The sequence below is a fragment of the Suricata suricatta genome, chromosome 3 (assembly GCF_006229205.1).
Source record: "Suricata suricatta isolate VVHF042 chromosome 3, meerkat_22Aug2017_6uvM2_HiC, whole genome shotgun sequence".
Classification (NCBI taxonomy): Eukaryota; Metazoa; Chordata; class Mammalia; order Carnivora; family Herpestidae; genus Suricata; species Suricata suricatta.
Window position 1 is genome coordinate 32091289 of NC_043702.1, and position 17260 is coordinate 32108548.

The 17260-nt window shown below is 37.2% G+C and overlaps 1 protein-coding gene across 1 annotated transcript in view; it reads left to right on the forward strand.

Moving 5' to 3' along the window:
- Nucleotides 1–17260, forward strand: part of SUMO1 (small ubiquitin like modifier 1) — a 29362-nt gene extending 12102 nt beyond the window's left edge. Inside the window, exons 2-5 of the mRNA XM_029934046.1 lie at nt 2032–2106; nt 5126–5203; nt 7947–8018; nt 16428–17260. Coding sequence (XP_029789906.1) covers nt 2032–2106; nt 5126–5203; nt 7947–8018; nt 16428–16496 — 294 coding nt within the window. The 3' untranslated portion in view covers nt 16497–17260. The remainder of the gene's footprint in view (nt 1–2031; nt 2107–5125; nt 5204–7946; nt 8019–16427) is intronic.

Here is a 17260-nt window from a genome sequence, read left to right on the forward strand (position 1 = left end):
TTGGTGCTGTGGAGTTTGATTCTAGGCCTTAAAGTTAACTGGGAGCTATTAATACTTTTTGATAGGGGTAGTTATCCAATCAGAGAAGCTGTATTTGAGAAAAGCAGTGTGGATGAGGGGTTGGAGGAGGGGAAAGAACTCTTTTGTCTTTCCTTGAGTAGCCTGTATAGCTGTCTTAGCTAAGAAGCTGGAGCAAAATCACTCCCATTGTACTGATGGATTGCTGCTGGGGGTGGGACGTGGCTATGCTCCTTTGTATTAATTCAAACAACGCTTCCTGACACCCCTTTTCCTCCCAATTAAAGAGAACTCAGCTTCATTGCTCTTCACTGCATGGAATAAGTTGTCCTTACCCTCTCTAGATACTTAAAGGAAGAAGCATCTGTTAACTATGAATATAAATTCGTAGAAATGTGGTGATGTGACTATATTTGAAGACAGTCTTTTAGTTTTCCGGTGAAAGACTGTCTCACTAAGGAAAGTTCATTTTGTCTGTTGCTGTTATATGCAGTAGTCAGCAAATGTTGAAAGTACTGCAGAATGAAAAAAGGCAAGGACTTACACTAATGAAGTCAGTTCTCTTGTCTAAGCATCTCATTGTACTCTAGCCTGTATCTTAAAGTTAAAAGCTACTTCTAGTTTAATGTGTTCTGTTAAATTTTGAATGTTGAAGAGTTTTAGTTTTAAGTTACTGGCATGAGATACACAGGTAATATGGCCTTGTTATTTTATTTGTACAATATAATATGGTTATGTTCTTATCTAGTGTGGATTAACAGAAATTGTTATATATTTCACAAAAGAGTGTAAATAAGTGGCTGATTTGGCGGCCAAACTAACGTAAGGTTTGGCCTTACCTTAGTTTGTAAAGCTACTTTTAATGCACTATTCAGTGAAATTTTCCAGGCTACCTCCTTTAGTAAAATGGCTTTTCTTAGATACTTCATGATGAAATTGTTTTAACTAATTTATTCTGTTAACTTTATTTTATTTTCAGTATTCCTTAATTTGAAATTATTTTATAACCCTCTTTTCTCTCTTCAAATTTTCTCTCCTCTTTCTTTATCCTACCTACTCTGTACTTTTTTTCTCATTTCACTTATTACTCTAAGGTTTTTCAGCCGAGCCTAATCCTTTAAAATTGGATAGACTGCTTCAGATAGTCTAAAATAATAGATGATATAAAACTGATTTGTTTTGATTCTAGAGTACATTAGACCAATATGCTCTTTGATTTTCCTTCCTAAGTAGACCTTGCTTATGCCACTATGATTAATTTATGTTTCTTAGTACAGTTTTGCAGTCAGAGTAATTAACTTCTGATAGGCTCCGCAAAGAGAATCTTGTATTCAGAATGTTTGGTTGATGGATAATGAACTTCTTCTGACTAATAGGAGTTGACTGTAGGGTAGGCTGTCCTCTGCCTAGCAAAATTAGCACCAATTTGTAACTTGTTAGAAATGCAGTTATAGCCCTATCCCAGACCTACTGAATAAAAAGCTGGGAGTGGGGCCCAGCAGTTGTTTAAAAAGTCCCTGAGGTGACTCCTATGCAAGCTGAGGTCTTAGGACCATTACTATAGGATATTACAGTAAGAGAGACCTCTTTTTTGACTTCTGGGACACTGGTATTTGAAAGAGTAATTGACTTAGATTTATTGTTTAATTGGTGTGGCTGAGAAATGAATGGTATTTTATTCTCAAGTGCAGATTTTGTACTCAGTGAAGGTAATGGATATTCATAAGCAAGTAATTAAAACAAAATGTAGGAACTTTTATTTATTTATTTATAGTTTATTGTCAAGTTGGTTTCCATATAACACCCAGTGCTCATGCCCACAAATGCCCTCTTTCATGACCATCACCTCCCTTTCCCTTTCCCCCTCCCTGGAACTTTTATTTTTAAATGTACTCTTCTGGGGCACCTGGGTGGCTCAGTCAGTTGGGTGCCCGACTTCAGCTCAGGTCATGATATTGCGGTTCGCGAGTTCAAGCCCTGCATCGGGCTTGAATAAATGTACTTTTCTTTCAGGAGGCAAAACCTTCAACTGAGGACTTGGGGGATAAGAAGGAAGGAGAATACATTAAACTCAAAGTCATTGGACAGGTAAGTTTATTTTTTTCCTTTAACTCTCTAAAGTGAGTGATTTCTGATACTGGAAAAATGGTTTCAATAAGCCAAATTTTTAAAAAATGGCCTTTTCATTTATTATACATGCATCTGTTGTGGGAGTTAGAAGAGGCTGATTCTGTTTTATTGATCTGCTAGGTAGATTTAGATTATCTTAATTTCTCCAGATAAAAACTTTTCTTGGTTAGCATGCTTCAGTGGCAAATACACTAAATACTATTGAGTGGTAAAGCTAGGGCCAACCAGAAAAGGGCCTCTTAGTCTGTTTGCTGACCTCTTTCTCTTTCCTGGCACATCTTTTTCCCAGACTTTATCTTTCTTGGTCTTTTTCTTAACTGATAATTAAGGTTAGTTGAAAATTGTTGGAGGAATGAATTTTCATATAGTAGTTCCCCCTTATGTGTGGTGATATATTCCAAGACCCCCCCCCCCGCCGCCCCATTGAATGCTTAAAACCGTAGATAGTACTGAACCCTATATGTACTGTGTTTTTTCCTATACATACATACCTCTGGTAAAGTTTAATTTGTAGGGGCGCCTGGGTGGCTCAGTTGGTTAAGTGTCCGGCTTCGGCTCAGGTCATGATCTTATGGTTCATGGGTTCGAGCCCCGCATCGGGTTCTGTGCTGCCAGCTAGCTCAGAGCTTGGAGTCTGCTTCAGATTCTGTATCTCCCTCTCTTTGACCCTTCTCTGATCATGCTGTCTCTCTCTGTCTCTCAAAAATAAATTTAAAAAAAATTAAAAAGGAATAAAAAAAGTTTAATTTGTAAATTAGGCTCAGTAAAAGATTAGCAATAATAGTAGCTAGCATTGGCTACTATTAACTGACCTACTATGCTTATATTCTTTGTGTGTTCATATCCTTTTCCCATTTTCTGTGATTATCTTACTGAAAAATTTTATACAATTTTTAAGTTTATCTATCTTGAGAGAGAGAGAGACAGTGCAAGTGGGGAAGGGGCAGAGAGCAGGAGAGACAGAATCCCAAGCAGGCTCAGTGTTGGCAATGCAGAACCTAATGTGGGGCTTGAACTCATGAACATCATGATCTGAGCTGAGATCAGAAGTTGGATGGTTAACTGACTGAGCCACCCAGGTGCCCCTTATTTTGAAATTTTTTAAATTAATACTTAATTAGTGTACCATAAAAACACCATTTTATTTTATTGTTAAGATTTTATATATTTTTTTAAGTAATCTCCACCCAGTGTAGGGCTTAAACTGGCAGTCCCAAGATCAAGAGTTGCATGCTTTTAACAACTGAGCCAGCTGGTCATACCAGTAATCACCATTTTTAAGTGTATGATTCAGTGACCTTTGTATATTTACAAGGATTTGCTGTGCGACCCCTGTGTAGTTCCAAGACGTTTTCACCCTCCCTGAAGACGTGCTGTCCTCATTAGCAGTGCTCCCGGCCCTCCTCTCTAGCTAACTAACTTGGATGTAAATTAAACCATAAATAAATAAAAGGAAATAAGAATACAAAAAACAAAACCAAACATTAAAAAAATAATTATTGATTTGTAGGAATTCTTTATAATTTCTTGATTTTTCTTGTCTGTTACATCTGTTGTGACTTTTCTCCAGTATCTCTCAACTATGGAGTGATAGGTTATTGTCAGTCTCCTTTTTTTCTGTGGGTTCTAGGCTAAAATCTTGCTTTAGAATATGGATTTCCCAATGTCACGGTTAGGGAAAAAGTTATTTTTTTTTAAGTTTATTTATTTATTTTGAGAGACACAGAGAGAGAGCATGAGTAGGGGTGGGGCAGAGAGAGGGAATCTCAAGCAGGCTCCACATTGTCAGCACAGGGGCTTCATCCCATGAACCTGTGAGATCATGACCTGAGCCAAAATCAAGAGCCAGACACTTGACTGAACCACCCATGTGCTCCAGGAAAAAATTCTTAAGAGAGAAAATGGTAAAAAAAATAAGAATTTAATGTTAGCTCTTTCATTTATCTGGAAATTAGTAGATGGCATGAGGTATGCTATGTGAAATTATCCATAGGAAGAGAATGTGTTTTACTTTATGGTCACAAACAAGAATATTGTAAATGTGTAACCTCTGCTAATAGCATTTGTGAATGTGATATGTAATCATAAGGATTGACTTTGAAATTTTACAGTATTCAAGCACAGTATTAGTTTTTCTTTCCTCTGTCTCTCTCCCTCTCTCTCTCTCTCTCTCTCTTCCTCCTTCCCTCTCTCCCTCCCTTTTTCTCTTTCTTTTACTTTAGTGAGAGAGCACAAGCAGGGGAGAAGGGGTAGAGGTGGGGGGAGAGAGAGAGAATCTGTGCTCGGGCACACAGCCTGATGTGGGGCTTAATCCCATGACCCTGAGATCATGACCTGAGCCTAAATCAAGAGTCAGATGCTCAACCAACTGAGCCATCTAAGCACACACACCCCCCCAGTATTTATTTATTTATTTTTTTGGTTGGTTGCTTGATGGTTTGTTTGACAATCTTGGTAGAAGAAAAGAATCTGTGGTCCCATAATTCATTTTGACTCATTCAGGTTCTTATTCATGTTACTTACGTTGAGAGAAAACAGACTCAGGTGGCTTTATGATAGAAAAGCGTTTCTCGTCTGTTATTTTATGGTATATACTTTTCTTATAGGTTTGAGAGGGGTACTTTTTGTTTCGAGTTGCTTTTGGGTGTTTGTGATTCTTTTATTTTGAAAACAGAATAGACATGCAACTATGAAGGAATGCATTCTTTGCATACATGCTTTTATTTATACTGCTAATTTTAACATCCAAGACAGACTGTAAATTTCTTTTGAAATGGACATAAAGTAACTTTGAGGATGATTATTCTAATAAACTCTGTTAGGAATGTTAAAAAGAATATTTTTTTTAAAAAGTATTTTGGTGGGAAAGTGACAGGGTCTATGTTTCTATTTATAGTATATGTGTAATTAAATAATTTTTTCAAACAAAGCAAATAGTTTACACAAAGGGATAATTATTTTTCTTTTATCTCCTTAGGATAGCAGTGAGATTCACTTCAAAGTGAAAATGACAACACATCTCAAGAAACTCAAAGAATCATACTGTCAAAGACAGGTTTGTATGTTATGATATAAGATACAATGTTTTATATGTCATTAAGTTTTCTTGTAAGGAAGGTTATCAAAAGGAAAGTGATCTTTTATTATTTTCATCATTAACAGTTCAAGGAGAAATCTATACCTTGTTTAATTGCCTTTTTCCCCACTGTGGCCCATTTCAAAATTTAAATTCATAAGGTTTGTGGAACTGTTTTGAAGAGACTCAGAGTTGTAAAGATAGCTATATGAATATTTCTATCTTAATGGCTTCCCAGGCATATACCAGTATAGGCAAGTAATTTTTGGTGATCACTATGAAATTTCCTTGTTTTTAACAAGGGCTTGTTTAGCTATGTGTTAAATTTTAGTAGTAGTATTATTTATTATCTTTATAGTACTATAGTAATGTAATACAGTAATGTAATTACTGTTAATTACATTATATATTTTCAACATGAAGGAATTTTCTCTTTTAAAAAAATCAGGGGTGCCTGGATGGCTCAGTTGGTTAAGCATCCAACTTCAGAGCTCAGGTCATGATCTCATAGTTCTTGAGTTTGAACCCTATGATGGGCTTTGTGCTGACAACTCAGAGCTTGGAGCCTGCTTCAGATTCTGTGTCTCTTGTCTCTGTCCTTCCTCTGCTAGCACTCTTTCTCTCGAAAAATAAACAAGCGTTAAAAGACTTTTTTTTTAAATCATAAAGAAGTCTTATTTATTAATTAATAAAAATCCTCAGATCTTGGCCTTCATGAGCTCGATTATTAAATCAATAACTGCCTGGATTCAAATTCAAGCTCTAACACTTCCTGACTGTGGGATCTTAGACAAGAAATGTGCCTTGTTTCTCCCTCAGTAGAATGGGAACATTATAGTACCTACCTCATGAAGATGACCTACATAAAGCTGTTAACATGATGCTTAAAAATGCTGTGGATGTTAATCGTTATTATTAATAAAATAGAAAATGTAATTAGTATTTATAGGAGGCAACCAAGATTTTAATAATTATATTATGTATTATTAACTTAGGTATTATAGGTTTTATGTTTAGAAGATTTGCTTTTTATAGTTCAAATTTATAACCAACAAAATGACTTTTCCGGAAGAAAAGAGATCATTTAGGTGTTAGGATAAGTAAAACAAATATTTCTGTCTCTGTTTTTTTTTAAAGAATTAAAAAAAATTTTTTTCAAGTATTTATTTATTTTTGAGGGTGAGAGAGAGACAGTGTGAGTGAGGGCGGGGCAGAGAGAGGGGGAGACACAGAATCCAGAGCAGGCTCCAGGCTCTGAGCTGTCAGCACAGAGCCCGACGCAGGGTTCCAACTCACAGAGTGTGAGATCATGACCTGAGCTGAAGTCGGACACTCAACCAACCGAACCACCTAGGTGCCCCTCTTCTCTGTTTTTGATGTTAGTTGTTAAACTTAGTAAAATCTGATTAATTGGGGCTCAGCTAGTTCATATTTTAATAATGCTGGGAGCTAAAATGGAGATGTTCACAGAGGAAAGAACATAAATTAAGTGTACTGTGCTTGGTCCTTAAAGACCTTGCCTTTTAATCCTCACAACAGCTAGTCTTTTCACCCCATCTGTAGATGAGGGAGTTGGTTACTGAGGAAGAACAATGCAAAATAAAGAGGTAAATCACAGTGCTGAAGTGAAAGCTAAACTTTGATCCAAGATTGAATATGGTGAGTTTGGGGGTTTAACTTTCCTATTTATGCTTCAGAGTATACTTTACAATCTTTAGAAAGTTTTTATACTTCAAAGAGCCTTGATAATTTTTTCTTGTATTTACTGATATACAAGGAACAGGAAACTTAATTTTTCTGAAGTATGTAGTACTAACCCAATAGAGATTGAAAAGTGTATAAAGTAAATATTTATTGAATCATTTTTCCATTTTGATGTTACAGACTGTTAATAAACTTTTTGACCCTAACACAAGATAATGATTTTTAAAAGATTCTATAATGAAAACAAAGAATATTTTGTCCTTGTCAGTTATGTTTGTTATTTTACATAAGCCTAGAAAGAATTTAAAATCAAATGAAGAGTAAATCTGCAGGGTCTCCTATGTTTATGTATATACATCTTGGAAGATAGTTTTAATTTTTCTACTTTTGGACTAAAGAAATGATTTTTGATTTATGCTTATTAGTGAAACTTTTTTAAAATAAGTCATTTCTTCCCATTTAGCTATTTTTGTTGAATAGTTGATAGTTATAGGGTTGTGTAATCAATCACAGGCTTACTGTAACACTTGGCTAGCTACTGTGCTTTGCCAAATATCTGTGGTTTAATCTGCTTAAAACTAATTTTGCTTATATAGTTGGAAACTAGTGCTCATCCAATTTCTGATTTTATCTTTTATGTTAGCATACAGATTTTAGAGGAGATAGAATAGTGCTTAAGAGAACAGGTTTAGGAACAGATTGGGCCTTAAACTGGTATCTGGCATGTATGCCCTTACCATGCCTTAGATTCCCTATCTATAAAGGGAATATAAGGTGATAATACCTACCTTCCAGGATTGTTGTGATGAACATTATGTTATGTATGTGAAATACTTACTATAAGGAGGGCCCAGCAAATAGGTGGTTCTCAATAAATGGTAATTCTGATGGAATAGATATGTGTAGCTTTATGTTCAGTGTATTCTGTTGAAGCTCACATGTTGGCTTTTGTGATCAAAGTTCCTACTATCTCTTTTAAGATTTGTGTATATATATATTTATTTTTTTACCTTTTTAGGGAGTTCCAATGAATTCACTCAGGTTTCTCTTTGAAGGTCAGAGAATTGCTGATAATCACACTCCAAAAGAAGTGAGTATAATTTCTTCTGTGGGTGAAGAAAAATATTAAATTTCTTTTCTTTTTCTTCTTTTTTTTGAAAGCAGGCTCCACGCCCAATGTGGAGCCCAATGTAAGTCTTGAACTCAAAACCCTGAGTGAGATCGAGAGATGCTCAGCTGACTGAACCACCTAGGTGTTCCCCCAAAATGTTAAATTCTGCATTGAATCACTAGTTCACTGGTATTAAACTATCCTTTCTTGAGTATTTTCTGATTTAAGTGGTATATCATTTGTCAGAGAGAAAGGTAGTCTTTTGGGTTGAACTTCCCATATATTGCTTTAAAAAGTGTCAATATGGGGCACCTCAGTTGGTTCAGCATCCGACTTTGGCTCAGGTCATGATCTCGCGGTTCGTAGGTTCCAGCCCCGTGTCAGGCTCTGTGCTGTCAGCTAGCTCAGAGCGTGGGGCCTGCTTCAGATTCTGTGTTTCCCTCTCTCTGCTTCTCCCCGACTTGCACTTTGTATCTTTCTCTCTTTCTCTCTCTCTCTCAAAAATAAGACGTAAAAAAAAAATTTTTTTTTAAGTGGCAATATAAAGAGAGGTAGAGGGGCACCTGGGCGGCTTAGTCTGTACAGCATGCAGGGTTCGAGCTCTACATTGGGTATCGAGATTACTTAAAAACAAAATCTTAAAAAAAAAGGTGGGGGGGCTCCTGGGTGGCCCAGTCAGCTAAGTGTCCCAAGTCTCGATCAGCTCAGGTCATGATCTCATGATTTGTGAGTTTGAGCCTCCCATTGAGCTCTGCACGGACAGTGTGGAGCCGGGGACTCTCTCTCCCCACCCCTCCCCCATACTTGCATTCTCTCTCACTCTCAAAATAAATAAATTTTAAAAATGTTTAGAAAAAAAGGTAGAAAGTGGAAATTGAATACTGAAATTCTCATAAGGTACATACATTTTTTTTGAAGAGGAATAGGTGTTCCTCAAATTTAGTAGATTTCTGAAACACTTTCATGGAGCTGGTGACCTTAATGGTTCAATTTTGACCTTTGACCCATTTTGAGAACTTAATACAGAAGCTTAGTGTATATTAATATGTTTGGCTCAGTCATCTTGATTTATGTTTTTAATACTTCTGTGTATTCATTTAATTTTTCATTGTATGGACTCTCTTCTTTTTTATATATCCCCCTCCCCTGAGAGGCATCTGAAAGTAATAAAGTGTGAGGAAGATTGTGAGTGTGCACATTCATTTATACAGATTTCCCCCTCCAAATACAAAATAACATTTCTGATATTTCTGATTGTGGGAACAATGTATGGTTATTATTAATTTTTTTTATTTTTAATTTTAGAGCACAAGCAGGGTAAAGGGGTAGAGGGAGTAGGGGGGAAAGGGAGAGTCTCAAGCAGGTTCCATGTTCATTATGGAGTTCGATGTGGGGCTGGATCCCACAGCCCTGAGATAATGACCGGAGCTGAAATCAACGGTTGGATACTGAACTGACTGAGCCACCTAGATGTCCCTATTAATTTTTTATTTTGAAAGCATTTCAAATTTAGAGTTGTTATAAGACTAGTATAATATTCTCCCATATAACCTTCTCATTAGATTTACCAGTTATTAATATTGTGATGTATTTGCTTGATCACTTTCTTTATATTACATATTATCATTGATGGATTATTTGAGATTATTTTGTAGATATCATGACCCTTTATTCCTGAATATTTTAGTGTTATCTCCTGAGAGCCACAGTTAAATGATCAAATTTAAGAGATTTGAGGGGCGCCTGGGTGGCTCAGTCGGTTAAGCAACCGGCTTCGGCTCAGGTCATAATCTCACTGTTCGTGGGTTCGAGCCCCGCATCGGGCTCTGTGCTGACAGCTGGCTCAGAGCCTGGAGCCTGCTTCGGATTCTGTATCTCCCTCTCTCTCTGACCCTCCCCTGCTCGCGCTGTCTCTCAAAAATAAATAAAAGACATAAAAAAACATTTAAAAAAATCTGATGTATTATAAAAAAAGATTTGACATTGATACAGTACTGTTATTGAATGTGCAATCAGAAGAGTCAGATTTTGCCATTTATCCCCCTGAAATTCTTTATAATAGCCTTTTTAAAAAAACTTGACCTGGGATCCCTTCTAGGATTAGTGTATTCTAACTAGTTGTTACCCTCTTCATCTTCCTTTTTTGTGGAATAGTTACTCAGTCTTCATTTTTCATCAGATGGACATTTTTTGTTTTATGTATGTATGTATTTATTTTTAAAAAGCTTATTGTCCAATTGGTTTCCATACAACATGCAGTGCTCATCCCAACAAGTGCCCTCCTCCATGCCCATTACATACTTCCCCCTCTCACCCACCCCCATCAACCCTCAGTTTGTTCTCAGTATTTAAGAGTCTCTTATGGTTTGCCTCCCTCCCTCTCTGTAACTTTTTTTTGCCCCTTCCCCTCCCCCATGGTATTCTGTTAAGTTTCTCAAGATCCAAATATGAGTGAAAACATATGGTATCTGTCTTTCTCTGACTGACTTATTTCACCTAGCAAATACCCTCCATTTCCATCCACATTGTTGCAAATGGCTAGATTTCATTCTTTCTTATTGCCAAGTAGTATTCCATTGTATATATTCCACATCTTTTTTTTTTTTAAATTTTTTTTAAATGTTTTATTTATTTTTGATACAGAGAGAGACAGAGTATGAGAGGGGGAGGGTCAGAGAGAGAGGGAGACACAGAACCGGAAGCAGGCTCCAGGCTCTGAGCTAGCTGTCAGCACAGAGCCTGACGCGGGGCTCGAACCCACGAACATGAGATCTGACCTGAGCCGAAGCCGGAGGCTTAACTGACTGAGCCACCCAGGCGCCCCCCACATCTTCTTGATCCATTCATCAGTTGATGGACATTTAGGCTCTTTCCATAATTTAGCTATTGTTGAAAGTGCTGCTATAAACATTGGGGTACATGTGCCCCTGTGCATCAACTCTCCTGTATACCTTGGGTAAATTCCTAGCAGTGCTATTGCTGGGTTACAGGGTCATTCTATTTTTAATTTTTTGAGGAACCTCCACACTTATCCAGAGCACCTGCCCCAGTTTGCATTCCCACCAACAGTGCAAGAGGGTGCCCATTTTGCCACATCCTCACCAGCATCTGTAGTCTCTTGATTTGTTCATTTTAGCCACTCTGACCAGCGTGAGGTGGTATCTCAGTGTGGTTTTGATTTGTATTTCCCTGATGATGAGTAACATTGAGCATCGTTTCATGTGTCTGTTAGCCATCTGGATGTCTTCTTTTGAGAAGTGTCTATTCATGTCTTCTGCCCATTTCTTCACTGAGTTATTTTTCAGGTGTGGAGTTTGGTGAGTTCTTTATAGATTTTGGGTACTAGCCCTTTATCTGATATGTTATTTGCAAATATCTTTTCCCATTCTGTTGGTTGCCTTTTAGTTTTGTTGATTGTTTCCTTTGCAGTACAGAAGCTTTTTATTTTGATGAGGTCCCAGTAGTTCATTTTTGCTTTTAATTCCCTTCCCTTTGGAGATGTGTCCAGGAAGAAATTGCAGTGGCTGAGGTCAAAGACATTTCCTGTTTCTCCTTTAGGGTTTTGATGGTTTCCTGACTCACATTCAGGTCCTTCATTCATTTTGAATTTATTTTTGTGTATGGTGTAATAGAGGTTTAGTTTCATCTGCATGTTGCTGTCCAGTTCTTTCTTCCAGCACCATCTGTTAAAGAGGCTGTCTTTTCTCCATTGGATACTCTTTCCTGCCATACACTTGTGGGTCCAATTCTGGGTTCTGTATTCTATTCCATTGGTCTATGTTATTTATTTATTTATTAAAACAATTTTTTAATGTTTATTTTCAAGAGACAGAGTGTGTGTGTGGGAGGGGTGGAGAAAGAGGGAGATACAGAATCTGAAGCAGGATTCAGGCTCTATGCTGTCAACACAGAATCCAGCGTGGGGCTCAAACTCCCGAACTGTGAGATCATGACCTGAGCTGAACTTGGACGGTTAACCAACTGAACCACCCAGGCACCCCTCAGATGGACATTTTTTAAAGATTTCAAGCTGTGTTTCAATTTTAGTTTGTCCAATGTTTCCTCATAATTAGATGCAGATTTGCATTTTTGGTAGGAGTAACACAGATTAAAGCTATTGTGTATTTCTGAGTGTATCAATCACATCAGGAGGTATGGGATGTGCATTTGTCCTATTATGGTAACATTAACTTTGGTCAACTTTAGTTAAGGTGGTAACTGCCAGAATTTTTTCATTGTAAAGTTATCACTTCATTCTTATTTTTTGTATTTTTTAAATTTAAGTTTTTCTTGAGAGAGCACGAGTTGGGGAGAGGGGCAGAGGGAGAAAGAATCTTAAGGAGGTTCTACACTTAGTGCAGAACGCAGTGTGGGGCTCAATCCCACAACCCTGGGATCATGACTTGAGCTGAAATCAAGAGTCAGACACCCAACCCACTAAGCCACCCAGGTGCCCCTACCATTTTCCTTTATAATTAATAAGTAATTTATGGGGAGATACTTTGAAACCTTGAGAATATTCTTTAGATATTGGCCAGTGGGGGGCCCCTTCAAATTGATGTTTGTATTCTTTTTGACATTTGTCCCATCTTTTTCCAAGTTACTATTTTGAAATGATTTTCATCTTACAGAAAACTTGCAAGAATAGTACTAAAAATTATACTCACTTCCACCTAGATTGGCTCTGTTAATGTTTTGCTACCTTTACTTATTTCCCTCTGCCCACGTATATGTGTGTATATTTATTACCAGAACGACGTAGGAGTTAGGTTGCATACACCATGGTCATTTACAACTTAATATTTTAGTGTGTAGTTCTTAAGAACAGGTATATTCCTGGGGCGCCTGGGTGGCTCAGTCGGTTAAGCCTCTGACTTCGGCTCAGGTCAGATCTCACGTTCGTGGGTTCGAGCCCCGCATCAGGCTCTGTGCAGACAGCTAGCTCAGAGTCTGGAGCCTGCTTCCGGTTCTGTGTCTCCTTCTCTCTCTGCCCCTCCCCCTCTCATGCTCTGTCTCTTTCTGTATCAAAAATAAATAAAACATTTAAAAAAAAGAACAGGTATATTCCTTTATATAACCACAGTACTCTTAATCAAATTCAGGACACTTACCACTGTTAGAATACTTTACAAACTAATTTTGTCAGTTGTCCCAATTATGTCTTCTATAACAAATATTCTCTTCTATCACAGGATCCAGTTCAGTATCAAGATATTTTATTTAGGTGTCTCTTTAATCTTCTTTAATTTGGAACAGTTCCTCAGTGTTTGTCTTTCATGATATTTACATTGTTAAAAAGATACAAACCAGTTATTTTCTAGAAAGTCCCTCAATTTGGACTGGTCTGTTTCCTCATGACTAGATTTTGGTTATGTATTGTGGGCTGGAATACTACATAAATGGTGATGTGTCTTTCTGAGGGGGTACGTGAAGTCCCTTACGGATAATGTTTATTTTTATCAATCAGTTTAACTGTTTTCTTTACAATGTAGTTGTTACTTTTCCTGTTGTAATTTGTGGGGACATACTATGAAACTATATAATCTCTTTGTCATCAAACTTTTCCCTGGTTTAACATCCGCCCACTTTATTGATTTCATTTGTTCTTTCTTCCCTCCCCCGCCCCCTTCTCATTAGTTCGTTCGTAATCGCTACACCTAATGTGGGGCTCAAACTCACAGCCCTACGATCGAGTCTCATGCGCCACTGACTGAGCCAGCCGGGTGCCCCTTGAGTACTTTCTTAATGTCTGGCACAATAAGATATTCCAAACTCATCTTGTATTTTCCTTGTCCTAATTTGACATAATTTCTGTAACACAGTAGATATTTATACAGAGTATCTTTTCAGAAGCATAGTGGGCCAGAGTGAGACAGTATGTATTTAGGGAGTAACCTCCTTGTCCTGTTGTTCGTTCCTGTCTACTAATGTACTTCATGAAGCTGACTGCTTCATATTTTCTATAGATGAAGGATATTTGCTGCCTTCCTGACTTAAAGGTATCTTGTCGTGTTTGGCATTTTATTCCTTGCAGTTATTTACCAGCCATACATGCAATTAAAATTAAGTTTGGGGCACTTTACTGGCTCAGTCAGTGGAGCATGCAACTCTTGATCTTGGGGTTGTAGTTTGAGCCCCATGTTCGCTGTGTTGATTACTTAAAAAAAATCTTTAAATAAAATAATAAATAAAATTAAGTTTTAATAGATCTTTTCTTTATAATGTTTATTTTTTAGAGAGAAGGAGAGAGAGATAGTGAGCAGGGGAAGGGTAGAGAGAGAGAGGAGACACAGAATCTGAAGCAGGCTCCAGGCTGAGCGGTCATCACAGAGCCTGATGCAGGGCTTGAACCCATAAACCATGAGATCATGAACTGAGCTGAAGTTGGAGGCTTAAACAGCTGAACCACCCAGGCACCCCAGCATCTTTAATGATTATTTTAACATTTATATATAGACCACAACCAAGATATCTAGAACACTAGAACCAGCCTAAATCACTTAAAAAGCCCTAAATCCATGTTTTGTTTTGTTTTTTTAAGTGTATGTATTTTGAGAGAGAGAGTTGGGGAGGGGCAGAGAGAATCCCAAGCAGGCTCTGCTTTGTCAGCACAGAGCCCTGTGCAGGGCTCAAACTGAGGAACTGTGAGATCATGACCTGAGCCAGAATCAAGAGTCAGACCCTCAGCCAACTGAGCCACCCAGGTGCCCCTATGTCTGTTTTATTTTTAGATTTCTTAGAGTATTTTTTCACATTTTATAATTCTGTACCGAAAAGTGTCACCTATAACTTTTCTCATTAGCAATGACTGATCTTAGACTTTCCTTTATTTTTCATTTGCTTTTGTGATCGACTATAGTTTCATGGAAACAATGCTAGTTTTTGTTTTCAGTATGCCTGTTACAGTGCTTCTGAACCCTGACTGCACAACAGAATCAATAGATTCATGGTCCTTTACCCTCACTGAGAGTCAGACTTGCATTTCTTTATGACACCATGCCCCTATGTACTTTTTTTAAAAGTATAGAATACTCATAGTTAAAAATAAAAGTAATAAACTACCAAAGTATATAAAGTGGAAAGTAAATATATTCTCTGAGTATTTCTCCATTCCCATTTCTCAGAGGCAACCATTGTTAATAATGTCTTTAAGAGAAAATTCCAGAATATTTCAGTGGTTATAAACACATTAAAAAAACAACCAGCCAACCACACAATAATTGCCTCTACTTTGCTTATTAGTGTTGTGTAAAAGACATTTTAAAGGATCTCCCTTTTTTTCTTCAAGAATTGAGAAGGACTAGGTTGACATCTAGCTTATAAAATGGGAGTTATCGAATAAGAATAGATGTATAGATAACGTTTCTTCTTTGAGAGTGGTTACTACCAAAAACAGCTAATAGTTACATGCCAGAAGGAATTGTAGATGACCAAGCAAACCACTTAGAAATGAATTCTTAGACAGTACTTTTCTAACCAAAACCACATATATTTCAAAGTGAGATCAGGTTTTTTTTTTTTAAATAAAGAGATTCTATAAGGTAATTATATCTGGAAGTAAAATGATTTTTTAGAAAAACACTATCAACTGTTGTTTAAACTATTAAATACATGTTTCATTAGATATGAAACTCTTTTTGAGGTACTTTTAAAAAACGCACTTTATATGCTTAGTAAATTATATGCCTAGCTGAATTTGGCTCAGAAGGGTCAGATGAATGACTTCATAGAATCAGGAGGACAGATATACCTCTGTGTTCTTTATATTAAAGGAAACCCAAGTTCAGGGTGCCTGGGTGGCTCGGTTAGTTAAGCGTCTGACTTCGGCTCAGGTCATGATCTCATAGTTCATGACTTCAAGCCCTGCGTCAGGCTCTGTGCTGACAGCTAGCTCAGAGCCTAGAGCCTGGAGTCTGTCTTCAGATTCTGTGTCTCCCTTTCTCTCTGACCCTCCCCTGCTCATGCTCTGCCTCTCTCTCGCTCAAACATGAATACACATTAAAAAGAGCTTTAAAAAAAAACAAAACATAAAGGAAATCCAGATTCTTAATCCTAGAACAGGGTAACTGTGGATCACTTCGGCATTTTTTTGCACCTTATTTAAAAAAAATTTTTTTTAATGTTTATTTATTATTGAGAGACAGAGCATGAGCATGGGAGGGGCACAGAGATGGGGAGACACAGAATCTAAAGCAGGCTCCAGGCTCTGAGCTTAAACTCACAGACAGACCAAGAGATCATGACCTAAGCCCAAGTTGGACACTTAACCAACTGAGCCACCCAGGTGCCCCAGTTTTTTTGCACTTTAAAACAGTGGCCACATAATTGCAGCCAATTTAAAAATAGTGCTTTTGTATTCTAACATATATTTTTTCTCCTCTTTTACAGCTGGGAATGGAGGAAGAAGATGTGATTGAAGTTTATCAGGAACAAACAGGGGGTCATTCAACGATTTAGATATTCTTTTTATTTTTTTTTCTTTACCCTCAATCCTTTTTTATTTTTAAAAATAGTTCTTTTGTAATGTGGTGTTCAAAACGGAAATGAAAACTGGCACCCCATCTCTAAAACATCTGGTAATTTGAATTCTAGTGCCCATTATTCATTATCACTTGTTTTCATTGTGCTGATTTTTGGTGATCAAACCTCAGCCCACTTCATATTGCCCTCTCCTTTTTAAAAATTACGTGTGTGCACAGAGAGGCCACCACCTTTTCCGGGACTGTTCATTTTCAGGTTTGTGATAAATAAGATCGACCAATGCGAGTGTTCATAATGACTTTCCAATTGGCCGTGAAGGTCTAGTACGTGATTGCTTCACTCCTGGACTATGACTTTCAGTGGGAGATGGAAGTTTTTCAGAGAACTGAACTGTGGAAAAATGACTTTTCCTTAACTTGAAGCTTCTTTTAAAATTTGAGGGTCTGGACCAAAAGAAGAGAAATATCAGGCTGGAGTCAAGATGACAGAGATCGTGAGAGTAATGTCTAACTCCAAAGATGGCTTCATTGAAGAGAAAGCATTTTAAGATAAAAGTCTTGTAGAAGATCCCAGAAAAGTTCTAATTTTCATTAGCAGTTAATAAAGTTATTCATGCAGAAGTGTATTCAACAGAACACTGCTCTTTTTGGTTTTATTTGTACTTTTTGGCCTGGGATATGGGTTTTAAATGGACATTGTCTGTACCAGCTTCATTAAAATAAACAAAATATTTGTAAAAA